This window comes from Megascapheus bottae, chromosome 18 (assembly GCF_031878675.1).
Source record: "Megascapheus bottae isolate mThoBot1 chromosome 18, mThoBot2.hap1, whole genome shotgun sequence".
Taxonomy (NCBI): Eukaryota; Metazoa; Chordata; class Mammalia; order Rodentia; family Geomyidae; genus Megascapheus; species Megascapheus bottae.
In genome coordinates, this window is record NC_143526.1 from 35260736 (window position 1) to 35278337 (window position 17602).

General features: G+C 42.0%; 1 protein-coding gene across 1 annotated transcript in view; it reads left to right on the top strand.

Annotated features, from left to right (window-relative positions):
• Top1 (DNA topoisomerase I) overlaps window positions 1-17602 on the top strand; it is a 145035-nt gene that overhangs the window by 55609 nt on the left and 71824 nt on the right. The window contains exons 4-6 of the mRNA XM_090352715.1: window positions 3100-3379; window positions 3607-3912; window positions 4235-4259. Of these exons, the coding sequence (XP_090208841.1) occupies window positions 3100-3379; window positions 3607-3912; window positions 4235-4259 (611 nt within the window). The remainder of the gene's footprint in view (window positions 1-3099; window positions 3380-3606; window positions 3913-4234; window positions 4260-17602) is intronic.

The following is a 17602-nucleotide window of genomic DNA, read 5'->3' on the forward strand; positions in this document are numbered from 1 at the left end:
GCCCGATATGGCTCATACTGATAGGCCTAGTTATTTAAAACGCTGAGCTCAAGAGGATCACAGTTAGCTGGGTGCAGTGGCTCACACCTGCAACCCTAGCTACTTAGGAGGATGAGATATGAGAATCGTGGTTCAAAGCCAGCCCAGGAACAAAAGTTTATGAGACTTTTATCTCCAGTTAACTACCAAAAAAACCCAAAAGTGGCACTGTGATTCAAAGTGGTAGAGCAATAGCCTTGAGCTGAAGAGCTCAGGGACCGCGCCGAGGCTCAGAGTTCAAGCCCCACAACCGACCAAAAAGGAAAGAAAAAAAAGAGGATCTCTGTTCAGCCAGTAACTGTGCACAGTCATGTACATCTTTTTTTTTTCTTTTTCCTGATCCTGGGCCTTGAACTCTGGGCCTGGGCACTGTCCCTGAGTTTCTTTTGCTTAAGGAGGGGATACTCTACCTCTTGAGCCACAGTGTCACTTCTGGCTTTTTTGAGTAGTTCATTGGAGATAAGTCTCGCAGAATTTCTGACCGGGCTGGCTTTGAACTGTTATCCTCAGATCTTGGCCTTCTGAGTAGCAAGGATTATAGGCCCTTGGCTTTAATGTACACTAATGTACATCTTTTTTTTTTTTTTTTTTTTTTTGCCAGTCCTGGGCTTGGACTAAGCACTGTCTTTGGGTTCTTTTTTTCTCAAGGTTTGAGCCTCAGAACTATTTCTGGCTTTTTTTTCCTATGTATGTGGTACCGAGGAAGCGAACTCTGGTCTTCATGCATGCTAGGCAAGCACTCTACCACTAGGCCAAACTCCCGATCTAATGTACATCTTTAACCAAAGCTACACTCGAGGCTGAGGAGGATCTCAGGTTCAGGACAACTGGAACAAAAATGTTTATAAGACTATCTCAACTGATGCTAGGACTGGTTTCTCTATGTAGCCCAGGCTGCCCTTGAATGAACCTCGCAAGTACTGGAATTACATGTGCGCACCACTACACACCTAGGTATCCTTGCTTCCTTTTCATAGTTGTAAGAAACTATTTCAATCATACCAGACCTGCCGGCACACCTATAATCCTAGCTACTCAGGAGGCTGAGAGCTGAGGATCATGGTTCAAAGCCAGCCCAGGCACTAAAGACTGTGAGACTTACTTCCAATTAACCACTAGGAAAACAGAAGTATGCAGTGGCTTCAGGGGTAGGGCTGGAGCATTGAGCTGAAGAGCTCAAGGTCAATACCTAAGCCCAGAGGCAGAGTGGGAGCCTTGAACTGAAGAGCTTAAGGATAGCACCCTGGCCTAGAGTTCAAGCCCCACGAGACCGCCAAAAAAAAAAAAAAAAAAAGGAAAGGTTCAAGCTCCACTACTGCCAAAAAGAAAAAAAAAATGACACAGATATTAACATACTAAAAACCCCAAGCAGTCCTCTGGGAAAAAAAATGACCAGTTTAACTTTAAATCATAATGATGTATTTATTGCAGGGAGTATCTATAAATCAATCACCTTTTACAATGCATGCTTTGGAGATGGGCCTACAAAACCAGCCTCATCAGCTACTTATTTTTATGGAGGCTGCAATGGAGCACGAGGCAGCAGTCTTGACTTAATACAGCGTCTCCCAAACCAAATTCATTGCCTTTGACCTTCCTGGAGCATGTCTTTTATTTCCTCTTTGCTATTTCTGGCTATTTTAGTTTAAATCAATCATCCATGGGTTTTAGGGTTTTTTTTAGCCACATTCCAAATAGTTACAAGCATGAATCTGATATGGTGGTTAAATTTTTCTCATATGTATTAAAATAGATACATAACTTGAAAGTTTGCCTGCCTATTACCAATAATCCTCTGAAGTTCCAGGACCTTATGTTTAATCCTTGGCTGGAAGTGTCAGGAGTCCAGAGAGCCACTATGTAGGTTTGCATAAGCCAGTCAACCTCTAAGCACTGTCAGCCACACATGCTGACAGGGAGGTTCAGCCTGAGATATGTCTAGATAGCTGAGTGTGTGTGCCTACGGACCACTCTTGATTTGCTATTCTGGAGTTTGAGCTCCGTTTCTATACTTACCTTATCATTCTGGAAAGAACTTGGAAGGTAAATACAGATTATCTCTGGCTACCAGGAGTTAGGGGTAAATTAATATCATCGTCATCATTTTTGCTCAAGGATAGAAGTCTACCATTTGAGCCACAGTGCCACTTCTGGCATTTTCTGCTTATGTGGTACTGAGGAATCAAACTCAAGGCTTCATGCATGGTAGCTGGGCAAGTGTTCTAACATTAAGCTACATTCTCAGCCTGGCACCATTATTCTTGAGGTAGAATTATCCTGGCCTAAGTGCAGCATTTTAGGTGGGTTCCCAGTGCTTCACAGGGTAGCCTGGGATTGCAGAGTCAGGCAAAACTGTTCGTTGGGGGTGGGGGTGGGGCTTCTGAGAAAGTACATAGTTTTAAGGTCAGGCAGACATGAATTTGAATACATACATGACTCACCATTTACTAGCTGCATGCCCTTGAACAACTTTTTTTTTTTTTGTAGTCTATTAAATACTTATCACCACTATTGAGGAAAAACTAGTGTAAATACTTAGGATTATCCCCACTATTGAGGATATGTTGCTGGGTTCTGAGGATAGAATGGTAAGCAAGATGTTGAACTCTGGCTCTCAGGGATTTTGCTTCCTTGTAGAGGAGATGGATGTTAAATCACCAATTATCCTGTGAGTAACGTAACACTTGGGAAAATGGTTAAGTGGGAGAAAGGCAGCCTATGATGGGAACTGTGAAAGTCGTGGGGTGGTGGTGGGGGGACTAGGCCACTTTGACAAGGCGGTATTTGAATTCTCCTCTGGTGGCTCGTATCTGTAATCCGAGCTACTTGAGAGGTTTGAGACCCGAGGACTGAGGTTCAAGCCAGCTGGAACTTCATTCTCTAGGACATGTCTGTCTTCTCCAACTAACCAGCAAAAGGAGACAGGAGTGGAGCAGTGGCTGGGCATGAGGCAAAGGGCCCCAGGCCATGGCGTTCAAGCCCCCACCCCCACCCCCACCAGGCAAAAATGGAATAAAATAATAAAAAATAAGTGGGGTGCGAATAACCCATTCGTTATAGGGGGCTGGGACAAAGGCAGCGGGAGGCGCCTCCCCCGGCGCCCTGTGGCCTTGGGGCTAGCGCGTTAGAGAGGCAGGTGAGAACGGTGGAGCTCGGCTCGCCACGGCTCCATCGGCTTCCAGCATCTCCACTACTGCCGGGATGCGGAAGTGGGACTCTAGCCCGGCCCAGGCCCGGCCGGGTCCCGCCGCGGCCTTTAAAGGCCCACCACGTGGCCGCGCTGGCTGCGCTGGCCCGGAGGAGGCGTCCTAGCTGCGCCTGCGCAATACCCAGCACGCGAGTTCTGGGTTCCGAGAAAAGTCGCCAGGCTGAGAGGATCGGAAGGTCCTAGGGGTGGGTGGCAGGGGAGGAGTTGGCTCTTTATGCAAATCGCAGTGGTGCGCGTGGGCCTGAGGGGCGGGGCTTAGGATGCAAAGCCGGCTCAGCCTCTGGGACCCTGAGGGGGACGGGCCGCAACCCTTCGCTCTTTTCCGCGAGCTCTGACGTCACCGACGTCCCATTTAAAAGCGGCCGCGCAGGCGCAGTGAGCCGAAATGCGAACTTAGGCTGTTACACAACTGCTGGGGTCTGTTCTCGTCGCCCGCCCGGCAGTCTGTCAGCGTCGCCGCCGCCGTCGCCTCAGCTGTCCCAGGACTCACGGGCTCCTTGCTGCAGCTGTCGCCGCTTGCTCGTGTCTCCCGGAGCCTCTGGGAATCCCGGACTGTCCGCGAAGGCCGGCCTGACCGTCCGCGTCTCCCCCGCGCCGCCCCGCCGCCCGCAGCGCTCTCCGCCCCGGCCGACATGAGCGGGGACCATCTCCACAACGATTCCCAGGTACGGCCCGCCCGCCCCGGCGCCCGCCCGCCGCCTCCCGGGCCCCCCGTCACTCTGCGGCCCTGGCCCGGCGGCTTTGACAGACCGCTGTCCCCGGCGTGGGGCCGCCCTCCGCAGGAGGTCAGCTGGCCTGGCCCCCGGGGCCCAGACGCCGAGTTGGAGTTCAGGGGTGGGGAGGTGGCAGCTCCAGGAAGCCGTTCTCGGGGCCCCTTGTTCCGGGGCGCGGGATGGGCCCGGGCCCCGGCCCCGACGCGCCCGCCGGTCCGCCGCCCGGGGGCTTCATGGGCCTGTTGTTTCACCGTCCTTTCTTTTCTTTCCCCAGATCGAAGCAGATTTCCGATTGAATGGTGAGTGTGACCCCCCCCCGCCCCGCCCCAGGTCCCCCCAGTCGCCGGTCGCCTCCCCCGCGCCCGGCCGGAGCCGGGCAGAGGACAGACATGGCGTCCCAGAGACTAAGTCCCAGCTCCTCGCTCACCGGCCCCATTGTTCCCATCGGACCACCTCTAGACCCCCTTTCCGGGGGGCCCAGCCCCCTCAGGCCGCGGTCTTTCCCAGAGGGGGTCACGGAGACCCTACACCACCTTCCTCCGGGGCTCGGGTGGCCTTTCCTGGCCTGGATTCCTCCCGAGAAAGTCGCCTTGTCGACGGTCGGGACTTAGTCTCTGCGCCATTTTCTTTTTCTCTCTCCTCTCCTCTCTGTGCCTGTCTGTGTCTTTCTCTCCCTCCCTAGGCTCCTTTCTTGAACTGCCCAGAAGGAGCTTTCTGCCGTGCAAAGGCGTATAAATCACAGACCTCACCATTGAAAGAAAGCTCGGAGACGAAATTCTCTCTTTTTTTTTTTTTTACCCCCTTCTCAATTGAACTTTATTTTGGAGGTTAATTGCTTTCTGTTACATATTTGCTTCCTTTTCTGCTTCCAGAATGAAAGATTCCCTTAGGCAACTGTTGATTTTTTTTTTTTTTTTTTTTTAGTTTTTGTAAGATGTTTGATATAGCCATCGTGGTTCTCTACAACTGAAGACATCTTTTTATGGAGTTCTCCTTATTTCAAGGTTGTTTTTCCCAAGTTGTGTTCTTTGCAGAAGTATCTCCCTTCAGAAAGTTTGCAAGTTCTCTGTGTCTCACTTAGTGTGAATGTTGGGACTTAGGGCATATTGATTTAAAAAAAAACAATAATTTAAGTGTGAGCAACTAGAACTTTTCATTGTGGCTTCCCTAGGCAGGGATTTTTTGTTGTTTGTTTTAATGAGACACAGTTCAGTGTACGTGTTGTCTGGGAAGATGGTTGAGCATCTTAACTGGTTTGGGTGTATTGGCCTTTTCTTTTGGACTGTAGGAAGTAAAAAAAAAAAAAGTAATTATCGAAACAAAGAGTGTCCAGCACCCACCTCAGGAGGAATCACAGATTAGCTAGCTTTTCCCACATCTTTCTGATTTTAAGTTCTCTTTAGTCCACCAAAGTATTTTAGTATTTCCACTTCAGTTACCCAGGGAAGGGGAGAGAAAGGAGTTTACCCCAATATATTAAGCTCACCTTCAAATACTTTGAGACAGTCCTGAGCAAGGAGAAGATACCCTCTATAGTTTCCTAGGAATTCCCACCAATTATGGTTCATAATCCTGCTCAATGTGACTTTGGGTTCCAGGAATTTCTCCAGTGAGAGAAGTTAATGAGTAGGTTTTCTGATGTTTTAATCAGCAGCCCATCAGCCTGCTCTTCTGGGGGCAGCCTTAGGTTTAAATTCTGAAAAGAGGGGTACAAAGAGAAGGTTGTGAGCCAGAAGAGGATCTAGAAAGCATCACAATTCTTGACCACCTAATATGTGCCTAGCATCGTGTTTAGTGTTGGAACTGGCCCCACATCCACATAGCTGCTCTTGCCACCATTCATTCTGTTAGGGGAGACATAAATAGTTAATTATAAGGTAGTTGCTGAGACATATGTGTACCCAAAATGCTTTGGGAGCATAGAGGACTTAACTTTATCTGGGGGTGGGGAAATTTCTCAGCAATGACTTTGAGCAGGGTGTTGTGCAAGACTATCAGATGCTGAGCATTGTCAAGAGTTGGATTGTTAAGTACATTTGTGCTCTCTGTTGGGTTTCTTTGATAGGGAGAAGAGTCCCATATAGTAGATAATTACCTGTAGGTATGTTTCTTTGGGATGGAGCAGTTGAAGGTGTAAAAAGTCACTTTGATCTCTGTGAGGGAGTAAAGGATCTTGCCAGAAAAAAATTTTGACTGGATTTCCTAGCAAAGTGTAACTCTTTTCCTTACAAGAAACTTAGCTACTATAGTTCTCACCTAAATTATACATTGTACAAAGGAACTATTGCATGTGTCAATGTTTGTGTGCTGGATAGGTTATGAGATTGTAATAAACTGCATATGTGATTTTTACAATGTGTTCAGTTTTCTCTCAATACTCACTAAATCCTTAGGTCCATTTTGTAGATCAGGGAAAGTGAGACTTCAATGCACTTGATAGTTTCCCCAAAGGCAATGAGTTGTGAATTCCAAAGCCTGTAAGCTTAACCATCACATCCTATGAATGATAATGGGGAAAAAAAGCTACACATCTCTATTATACAGCTGAAAATAAAAGGAGAGTGGGAAAGTTTAGATGATTTGTCATTTGCTTTTTATCAAAGTTTTCAAAAGAAGAACACAGCATTTGATCTAAGTCTGGGATAACTGACTTTGTTACTATTGTCTAGACAAATGTTAACTAGTGATTTAAATAATTGAAAGGTTTTTCAAAAATAAAAGTCAGTATTTATACTGAGAGTCCTATTATTGATCTTTGTAGTTTGTTTTAATTGAGTTTAAGGAGGCCTGATCCATATATGAACTATACAAGTGCATAGTGCATATATTAAAATGACATAATATGTTGCTTGTCCTCATCCCCTAAGGTGAAAGACTTTCCCCACTTTGAAATCTCATTCTTTACAGTTGTAGTTTTTGTGGAATTTAGAACATTCTGGGCCATTTCTGCAATGTATTTTTGTTTAAATATTGACAATGCGCTAGAAATTTTAGGAGTAGATGCTATTTATATAATCTCTCTTTTACCTAAGAGAAAAGATTTTCTTTGTAACTTATGTGAGATGAGCCATTACTATAATATTGCATAGGATGCCTAGGTGCCTCTAAGTTGTTAATATCAGATTAGATTGTTAGTGGGTTTTTTTTCTGCTTTAGGAATTTGGAAGTAGGGGGGTTCCTCCCCCTACTTTAGCAAGATATAAAACACTTGATTATTTTGTAGCTTGACGTGTTGTATTGATTTTGGGTAGCTCAATTCAAATTGAATGAGAAGAATTAAATATAAAATATTTCCTACTCGAAGAGATAGGTGTACTTCTGGGGCCACTTGGTTTGAGTTGAGCTGATAGGTTGATAATGTGGCTCTCTTATTTTTAGAACTGATAATTGGGACTGGGGGCTTGAGTCAGTGGCAGAACGTTTGCAAGTTCCTTAGTTCAAACTCCAGCATCACCCCCATCCCCTTGTGCAAAAAAATATAAAATCAACAATGGATGGCATCTCAGATGAAATCTGGAACATCTTAGACTTCTCCTGATATACTTAAATATTAGGCTCTAATATTGCCTTTACTTAGGGTGCAACTAGATTCTTTGAAGTGCCCTTTTAGCATTTGAAAATTGCTACAATCTTGTGGCATATCAGATCTTACAAATTTTAGACTCCAGTGTTCCTAGTTAAACAGGAAAATTACAAGACTTACTAAAGAATCACTTCGTTTGAAAAGAAAAAAAAAGTTATTTCCAAGTGCTGTTTTTCTTTGGTAAGTAGATAGAATAAAATGGAAAATAACCCACAGTCAGTTCCCAAATCTCATTTTGTCCCATAGCAGCAAAACAAGAGAGAACTGACTGGTTTTTCCTCATTGTATAAAAATGTAAGAGTTAGACATTTGTTTATTGTTGGCCACAGTTAATTAATACCTATTTGTTTGAGTGTTAGGGGTTCTTAACATGCTTCAAAGATTATATTTTAAAACTAGGCTGTATAATTTTTTGGGGGGGGGATGGAATGTACAGAAAGTCTGCCTTTTCACTCTGGAAAGATGTTAAAAACTTGATGTCGTAAGTTATAGTAATTGTTGTCCTCTGCTGTTAATAGTATGGTAATTATTTTGTCATCTTTCTGGATCATTTTAGGAAATTTCAGAGTACTTTGAAATTGTAATTATTTCATTTTAGCTGGATATAAATGTGTACATATATGTATAGATGCATACACACACATATATAGTCAAATTTTCAATTTTTGGCATAAACTTAGTACCAAATAAAATGGACTTCCTTCAAATCCAAAGTCATTTTCCCAGAACTATGTTTTGTGAGGGATTGCATCTTTCCCACATGAAAGTATGTTGAACTCCGGCAAATTTCTAGTTTCATTTGGGAAAATAGATTCAAATGTAATTTTAATGAAGCTAAGAAAATGCTTAAAGTGAATTTTTTTGGGGGGGGGTGTAGAACTAACCATCTTGAAAGAACAAAAAAAAATTTTAAAGGTGTTCGGTGTGGTACATTTCTGTAATCGCAGTTATTGGGAAGGTGGAGGAGGACTAAGTTGGAGACTAGCCTGCACAGAGTTAACAAGATTCTATTTCAAAAACAGTACAGCTGGGTATCATGGCTTAATCGTGTAATTTGGCTGCTTGGGAGATGGAGATGTGGGGTTGGAGGTACCCCGGGCCAGAAGTTGTGGTTTGAGGTCAGCCTGCAGGGGACCCAACCAATGGCTGGGGTTCAGTAGTAAATACAATAGATGGGATTAGTGGTGCTTTCCTGTCATCCCAGTAACAAAGGGAAGGACAAATTGTAAAATTCAAGTCAGGCCAGTTAGAGATTTTACCTTGAAAATAGCATGCACGCGCACACACACACACAGGAGTCCCTGAGTAAATTATTTGAATTATTTTGAATAATAAAGATATTTGGGTATACAAGTAGATCTTAGGGTAAAGAGTTTATAGATAAGAAAAGTACTGGCCCTTAGGTAGTAAATTCAGTAGGGTGTTTTGGGACATTTTCAAATAGTGTTTTAACTTAGTGGAGTGTCTGAAAAGTCTTTTCTCCTTATTTTCAGTCCCTTATAAATCTGAAGTTTGGAGAAGCAGCATTCCATTCCCATGGCTCCAGGCCAATAACTGAAGTAGGAAATCTAAAATAGAGGCTATCAGTATGGAGTAATCAGCATTTCCCTCCAAACCTCGTGGTTTTCCCTCATCTGCCTATCTAGGTGCTGGCAATGTACCTTGGAAGGGGATGAAGAATGGAGGGTAGCATGGTGGCCCAATCTTTATCAGGTAGGAAAAGCTTCACAGAATTCAGTAAATATTAGTAGTGTTTTGGAAGTGTTATAGGAAATGGCCAGTAGTTGGCTGAAATGATTTAATAGCAAATAGGTACTGTTGAACATGATTTTTGTTCTTAATGCTTAAGAAAGGTGTTAAACATGTATTTTTCAAACAGATGTGGCATTACTGATATCTGCAGTATAGATTGCAGTGTCTTCAACCATGACTGTTAACTACCTTAGCATTGGCTGTTTCTGTTTGTGTCATTTGTATCTCTAAAATGTTCATAAAGAAAATCTCCAAGAGAGAGAGGCAACTTAAATTTCCTTTTGGTAGGTATGTTGTTTTGCAATTTGTTGCCTAAGGTTTTAGTTCTACTTACCAATTTCTTACTATTTTCACTTTTATGTACAGAAAAAGTTTCTAAAATGTGTGTTCGATATTTTTTTTTTTTTACCAGATTTGAAGTTACAATCCTTAACTGGTCATTTTAAATCCCCTAAAGCTTTTAAATAAGCAATTTTGTTTCTGTCGACTTAAGGAATCCAGCAACTCAGTTGATTTGCATTTTTGAAGTACATCTAGATAAGCTCCAAGGAAAGTGTGAAAGCAATCAGGCATGATTATGGATTTTAATTGCCTCTCTGTTATGTGTACGAATAATGGTGTGGAGAACAAATTTTACTGAGCTCTAAAGTCCTGACATTTTCTCCTATATTGCGGGCACAATCTATTCCTAGTTGGTTATTACTGCAATTTCTACCACAGCTATTATTTATATTCTTTTAGCACAGTCTAGCAAAATGTGGCTGGCTTTCATTCTCTCTTTCTTTCCTTCCTTCCTTCCTTCTTTCTTTCATCTTGGGACTGGAACTCTGGACCTGGGTGTTGCCCCTAAGCACTTCAGCTCAAGCCTAGTGCCCTACCCCTTAAGCCACAGTGCCATTTTCATTTTCTGGTGATTAATTGGAAATGAGTCTCTCAGACATTTTAGTGCCCAGGCTGGCTTTGAACAGCAATTCTCAGATCTCTACCTCCTGAGTAGCTAGGATTATAGGAATGAGCCACTGCACTCAGCATGGTTAACTTTTTAATCAGAGCTGCTGTAGTGTCTTAGAACTTATAGCTTGAGCTCTTTTAATTTTACCTTTCCTTTGAGACAGTCTCCTTAAACTCATCATAATCTCCCAACTCAGTCTCCCAAATGCCGAGATTGAGTGTGTGCCATCACACCTTCCCTACCCCTAGGCACTTGCCTATACTAAGCACTACACTACACTAGGCACTATCTTTTTGACACTTAGTAGTAAGTGTAATTTTTTTCTTTTGGTTGGTATGGGGCTTGAACTCAGGGCCTAGGCAGTGTCTCTGAGCTTTTCCACATTAGGCTATCTATCACTTTGAGCCACAGTTCCACTTCTGATTTTTCTGGTGGTTAATTGGAAATAAGAATCTTACAGACTTTTCCTGACTGGTCTAACTTTGAACACTGATCCTCAGATCTCACCCAGCCTCTCACGTAGCTAGGATTACAGGTGTGAACCACTAGCACCCAGCTATAATTGCCAGTTTTAATCTAGCTGCCATGTATGAATGCCCAGATACACAAAAACTTGATTAGGAATATTACTGATTGGTCAGGAGACTGAGCTAGCATGTTTCAAGATCTGTGTCTTTTGTGGTTCTCATGCCTAAGACCCCCTTAATTTAACCCAGCATATTTTTGGTAGTCCCTTTTATAGTGTCTGTGTTATTGCTTAGCAATAGGAGGAATGAGAAAGGAACTGTGAAGAGGATTTTGAGAGCTTATAAGTTAATGTTGTTATTAACTGACTCTGAACTGAATGAATAGAGATAGGAGAAAGAGCATATGCTTCTTGGGGAAACCAGAGAATAGGAAAAGAAACTTTTTCTTTCCTCTTCTCATTTTACCATTTTGGTATCAACTGACTTTGGTGCAGATTCCAGAGACCCCCACTTAGGCTCTAATCTGTTACAGATCTTAGTTACAGATATCACAGCCAGCAGTTGATGCACCTAAAATGTTAGGTCTGAATGATGCTTTGGATTTAAGGTTATAAATCATGAAGGAAGAAGAGGGAGGCTGTGGTAAGCATGCTCCTAAGCAGCTGTATAAACATTAGAAACCAGGTGTGCTGGCACATATCATTAATTCCATTCCTCAGGAGGCTGAAGAAAGATCTGTTTTTTGTTTTTGTTTTTGCCAGTCCCAGGATTTGAACTCAGTGTCTGAGCACTGTCCTTGGACTTTCACAATGCTAGAGCTGTACCATTTGAGCCACAGCATCACTTCTGGATTTTTTTTTTTTTTTTCTGTGTATGTGGTACCAAGGAATGGAACCCAGTCTTCATGCATGCTAGGCAAGTATTCTACCACTAGGCTGAATTCCTGGCTCTGTTTGAGGATTTTTTTGAAACATGTAGTGAAACTGTACATCAGTTTAAAAATAAGGAAAAAAATGGAAATTGGAGTCAAATTCAGAAAAATGTAGTCTAAAAAAAAAAGTTGGCCTGGTCCTTGAATCTGCTTTCTCATCTGTAAATGAAAAAAAATTGTATTAATTTTGGTGGTAATGGGATTTTAACTCAAGACCCTCCTACTTGCTAAGTAGAACTACTAGCACTTTTTGTTTTAGTTTTGTGTGTGTGTGTGCACTTACTAGGGCTTGGGGCTTGGATCTTTTTTTTTGCCAGTTCTGGGGCTTGCACTCAGGGCCTGAGCACTGTTCTTGGGCTTTTTCCCTCAAGGCTAGTGCTCTACCACTTGAGCCACAGTACCACTTCGAGCTTTTCTATGTATGTGGTACTGAGGAACAGAACCAGGGTCTTTGTGCATGCTAGGCAAGCACTCTACCACTAGGCTAAACTCCTGGCCCGCATCTTTTTTTAAGTTAATCAATTTATGAGTATAATGTGTCTTGATTTCCCAATCTCACCCATTCCCTCCAGTTGTCTGGTTCCATTTTTACATGCGTATATATTGAATATTAAGATTATTAGTCCAGCTTTCCTCTTTTCATAGTCTCTACTCTCTTGTCCTTTGACCTTCTCTGCCTTCCATCCACACATTTCAGTTTCCTGGCATTCATTTTGTTAAACTCTAAATTGGTTAAATGGAATGAACATACAGTGTATGGATTTTCAGAAAAGTAGTTTTTAAGTTCTCTGATCAGGTAGATTGTAAATGCTTACATTCTGTGCTAACTGAATTGCTAGAAACAAGTAATTTGAAAGCACTAGTTTCACAAGTTAAGAACTAAAATGTCAATGGTTCGAGTTAGTATTTACAGAACTGGAAAATTAATGGAACATTTTAAAGAAATTTACTGTTGTTTTCTTAACTCATAAAAATATCTTTATGGTTGGGGATGTGGCTCAGTGGTAGAGTTTGCCTAGCATGCATGAAGCCCTGGGTTTGATTACTCAGTACCACCTAAACAGAAAAGTCAGAAGTGGTGCTGTGGCTCAAGTGTTAAGAGTGCTAGCCTTGAGCCAAAGGAGCTCAGGAGCAGTATCTACAAGCCCCAAGAGTGGCAAAAAAAAAAGGCCTTTATATGGGTTGAGCTCCAGAGTTGCTATGTTCCTCAGAAACTAGTGCAGAGGACATAGTGATATTACAGTAGTTCCCCCTTGCATTTGCTTGTATGTAGTTTCTTTTCTGTTGTTTCATAAAGCCATCTGTAATTACCACCTGGAAATGGAAAATTCCAAAAGTAACATGTGTTTGAAGTAACTTTTATTTTATTCATACGCGTGCACGTGTGTGTGTGTGTGTGTGTGTGTGTGTGTGTGTGTGTGTGTGTGATGAGGCTTGAACTCTGGGCCTGGGCATTGTCCCTGAGCTCTCTCACCCTCCCCTTGAGCCACAGCGCCACAGCCACATCCCGTTTTCTAGTGATTAATTAGAGATAAGAATCTCAACATCTTTAGGTCTTTAGTTCCTTAGGTCTTTAATTCCCAGGCTGGCTTTAAACTGAGATTCTCAGATCTCAGCCTCCTGAGTAGCTAGGATTATAGTATATTTTCTGTAATTCTATTTTCTTAACACTACTGTCACTTAAACTGTGTCTAATTTATAAATAAAACATTTAACAAAGGCATACGTGATTTGGGACAAAACAGTATATATTGTGTTTAGTTTCGGGCATCTGAAGTACATGTTGGAACATATGCCATGCGGCTGAGGAAAAATCTCTTCTTAAATGCTTCACTGTACTTAAGAGATCTGTGTCCTAGAAAAGACTGTTAGACTTACATGTCTTTCCAGGGAGGGAAGTACAAGAGAGGTAGTACCTAGTGGTTGAATACAGGGTCTGACACTTGCTAGGCAGGTACTCTTTAACACTTGAGGCATACTTGTCTTTACCCACCCCCAACCCCGTTTTGTTTTCATTTTGTTTTTTTGTTTTTGGCCAATCCTGGGCCTTGAACTCAGGGCTTGAGCACTGTCCTTTGACTTTAAGGCTAGAGCTCTACCACTTGAGCCACAGCACCACTTCCAGCTATTTTCTATGTTGTGGAACCAAGGAATCGAACCCAGGTCTTCATGCATTTTAGCATGCTAGGCAAACACTACCACTAGGCCAAACTCACAGCTTTTTTTTTTTTTTTTTTTTTATTTGCTGGTCCTGGGGGGCCAGGAAACTGACTCTTGAGCTTGTTGTTTTTTTGTTTTGTTTTTTTGTTTTTGTTTTTTTCCTCCTCAAAGCTAGCGCTCTACTACTGTGAGCTTCAGCTCCTCTTCTGGCTTTTTTGAGTTGTTTATTGGAGATAAATGTTTCACAGACTTTGCTGCCCAGGCTGGCTTTGAACTGTGGTCTTCATGTCTCAGCCTCCTGAATAGCTTGGGTTACAGACATGACCCACTGGTGCTGTGTTCCTCTAGCCCTTTTGAGTAGTTTAGCTTTTGCACAGGCTGGCCTGGACTATGGTCCTCCTGTTTGTTGACATGTATAGCTGGGATGACAGACATGTACCGTGGCATCCTGTTTTTTCTTAGTGAAGCTGGAATCTTGCATAATACATGCCTAGGCTGGTATTGGATTGAGATCTTCCTGATACTAGTCTCCAGACACCCAGTCTATGCCTTACTCACTTCTGCCCATGGATGTAATATCAGTAGTTCTGGCTACTTAACATCAAAAATAGAGAAATAAGAACCTTCCTGGGTATTGATCACATGCCTCAGTATCTTATTAATAGTTTTTCTTGTTTTTATTTAACCAGGTGAGCAGGAACCAAAGATAGGAAAAGAGTAAGAATTGTCTTTGTAACTGTTAGCACACTTGATTTTTCAAGCACAAAGCTCTCCATGGCAGGGCACCAAAAAACTGTCTTACTAAGAAGTATATTTATTGACAATTTGATTTTTTTAGAAATAGGCCTTGTTCAGCACCTGTCTTTCTGTATTTCACATAAATAAAGTTCAGAGATACATGTGTACACTTCTCCCTCAGCGCAACTTCATTTTAGGTCCTGTTTACATATTCCTTTTACCATGGTATATCTTTAGCCTTTAATTTAGAATTTGGTAAGATTTGGATAGTTATGGCCATTACTTCTCTTTGTTTTAAGAGATACCAAGTATTATAAACTTCTAAAGGATTAGAAACATCTTTACCTGTTTCCACATTTAGGCATAGTCACAGATAACATTTTTTCCTTTTCCAGGGAAGTCTGCCTGCATTCCCACCTTAACCTTGAGCCAGAAACAACTGGGGTTTTTTTTGTTGTTGTTGTTGTTTTGTTTTGTTTTTTTCTGGACAAAGCTTTTCTCTGGCTTTGAGTTCTTGTTATCCTTAGCTCTAGATTATAGGAATTTTATTGTTTGTTTTGTTATTTTTGGAACTTCAAGACTGAATTTCACTAAGTATCACAGGAAGACCTTACATTTCCCACCCTTCTGCTGTGGTTTCCCCAGTGCTGGAATTATGTTGTACTACCATATCACACCCAACTTAAAATTGTTTTACTTACTTGAAAGAAATAGACTTGCACTGTCTTACAGTAAATACAGATGATTTTTGACAAATGTTTAAGTTGTGATATAGGGTCCCTCTCTCCCCTAGCTCACCAGCTGGTTGAAAAGTAAGTCATGTGTCAAGCCTTATAGTAAGTTGTTTGTTTTTTGGTCAGTCATGGGGCTTGAACTCTGGGCCTGGGTGCTGTTCCTGAGCTCTGCAGCTCAAGGCTACCGCCCTACCCCTGAACCACAGTGCCATTTCCAGTTTTTCTAATGGTTAATTGGAGATAAGAGTCTCATAGACTTTAGTGCCCTGGCTGGTTTTGAACCATGATCCTCATATCTCAGCCTCCTGAGTAGCTAGGATTACAGATGTGAGCCACTGCACCTGGCTTTATAGTAAGTTTTAATTGTTGTTTTTAAGCTAATAGACATTAGAATCACCTAGAAGTACTGATAGAAATGCAGTTTTATTCCTGTGTCTGCATTTTATATTGGAGTATACTGAAAATTTCTAATTTATATCCAACAGTTCCAAAATGATATTGGTAATGCTGGTGACTCATGTGCAGACTTTACTACTTTATTTAGCTTAGACATGCATTTTGTTTCATTCAGTTACTATTGGCCAAGTTCTGAAACTTATGGGATTCTGCCCTCCCTCCCCTTTTTTTTGGTGCCAGCCCTAGGGCTTATACTCAGTGCTTGGGTGCTATTCCTGAGCTTTTTTGCTCAAGGCTATTGTGCACTTCAGCTTGAGCTACAGCTTCACTTTCAGGTTTTTGGTGGTTTATTGGAGATAAAAGACTTACAGACTTTCCTGCCCAGGCTGGATCCTCAGATCTTAACTTCCTGAGGATTACAGGCATGAGCCACCAGCTTCTGGCTCTTAGGCAATATTTTTAAAGGACTGTAACTTGTTGCTTTTTTTTTTTTTTAATAAATGTTTATAAAGCTTGTTGCCTACTTTTCAGTGAGAGCACTTACCTAAATAGCAGAGATAATTAGGTGCCTTCACAGCTCTTTTCCCTTGTCTCATCAGACAAAGATGCCTCAGTATGTCTGGTCCTTTCTCTTGCTTCCATATTCAACAAGCTCTTTAACTCTGATGTCATCTTTTTGAATGGGTGGCAGTGGAGCTCAGTGAGTGAGAAATTGTTTTATCCAGTATTCTAGGATGGTTAAGGCAGGGCTTTAGAAGGTATTAACTGAAGCCCCAGTCTGTGAATGTCACTACCTTTAGCTTAAATTAAGTGTTTAGCTGCTGATGGTGCTGTTTGAAATGGGAAGTTACGAATAAGAGCAGTGATTTTCAGCATCATCAGAACTGGCTGATAATTTGTTGTAAATACAAATTCTTGACCTTACACAGACCTATTGAGTCTTTATACTGATATGGGGGTTTAGCCCCCCCCCTTTTTTTTTCTCTTTGTTCTGGTAGGACTTAAACTCCTAGGCTTTTTCTCTGCCACTTAAACCACATCTCCAGTTTAGCATTTTAATGGGTAAATCAGATGATTTTTTTTTTCCCAGTCCTGGGGCTTGAACTTGGAGTCTGGGTACTATCCCTGAGCTGCTTTTGCTCAAGGCTATTGCTCTCCCACTTGGGCCACAGTGCCATCTCCAGCATTTTCTGAATATATTGGTGGTAAGTCTCATTGACTTTCTTGCCTGAGCTGGCTTTGAACCATAATCCTCAGATCTCAATTTACTGAATAGCTAGGATTACAGGCATGAGCCACTGGCACCCAGCTCCCTTGGGTGATCTTATGTACATTTAAAGTTCAATGTCTCTTGTTAACCTCACATTTTTAGGGGGAAAAAATGAAAGTTGAAAAAAGTCCACATGCTCACCATTGAAAGATAAATTTAGGTCAGCTCTTGTTAGCTAAGTAAGTGGCCTTCACCAAGTCACAACTGATATTAGTGTAAAAGTCGTACCCTTAGTGTCATAAAAAGGGACCTAACATCTGTAATCACAGCATTTGGGAAGCAGAGGCAGGAGGCTAGCAAGTATCTGAGTCCAACCTGGATTATGTAACTGGACCCTGTCTCGGGAAAAAGAAAGGCACTTAATAGTATAATACCTATTGCTGTATCCTCATATCAAATAGTTGACTTATCCCAATAAATTTCTTATCAATTTTCGTACTCCTGACATTTGTATGAAACCTAAAACTAGTTTTGTAGTAATTTAATCTTTTAGGCAGTGTTTCTTGTCTCCCCTCCCCCCTCCAAGACACATGGCTCAACTCCTGACTTACATGTTATCTGTGCTACCGTATAGTTGTGATGTTGAAGTAGTTCATAATGGTAGAAGTATCTCAGGGGCAAAAAAGTTTAAGAAGCCACTTACACCATTAAATCTAAAA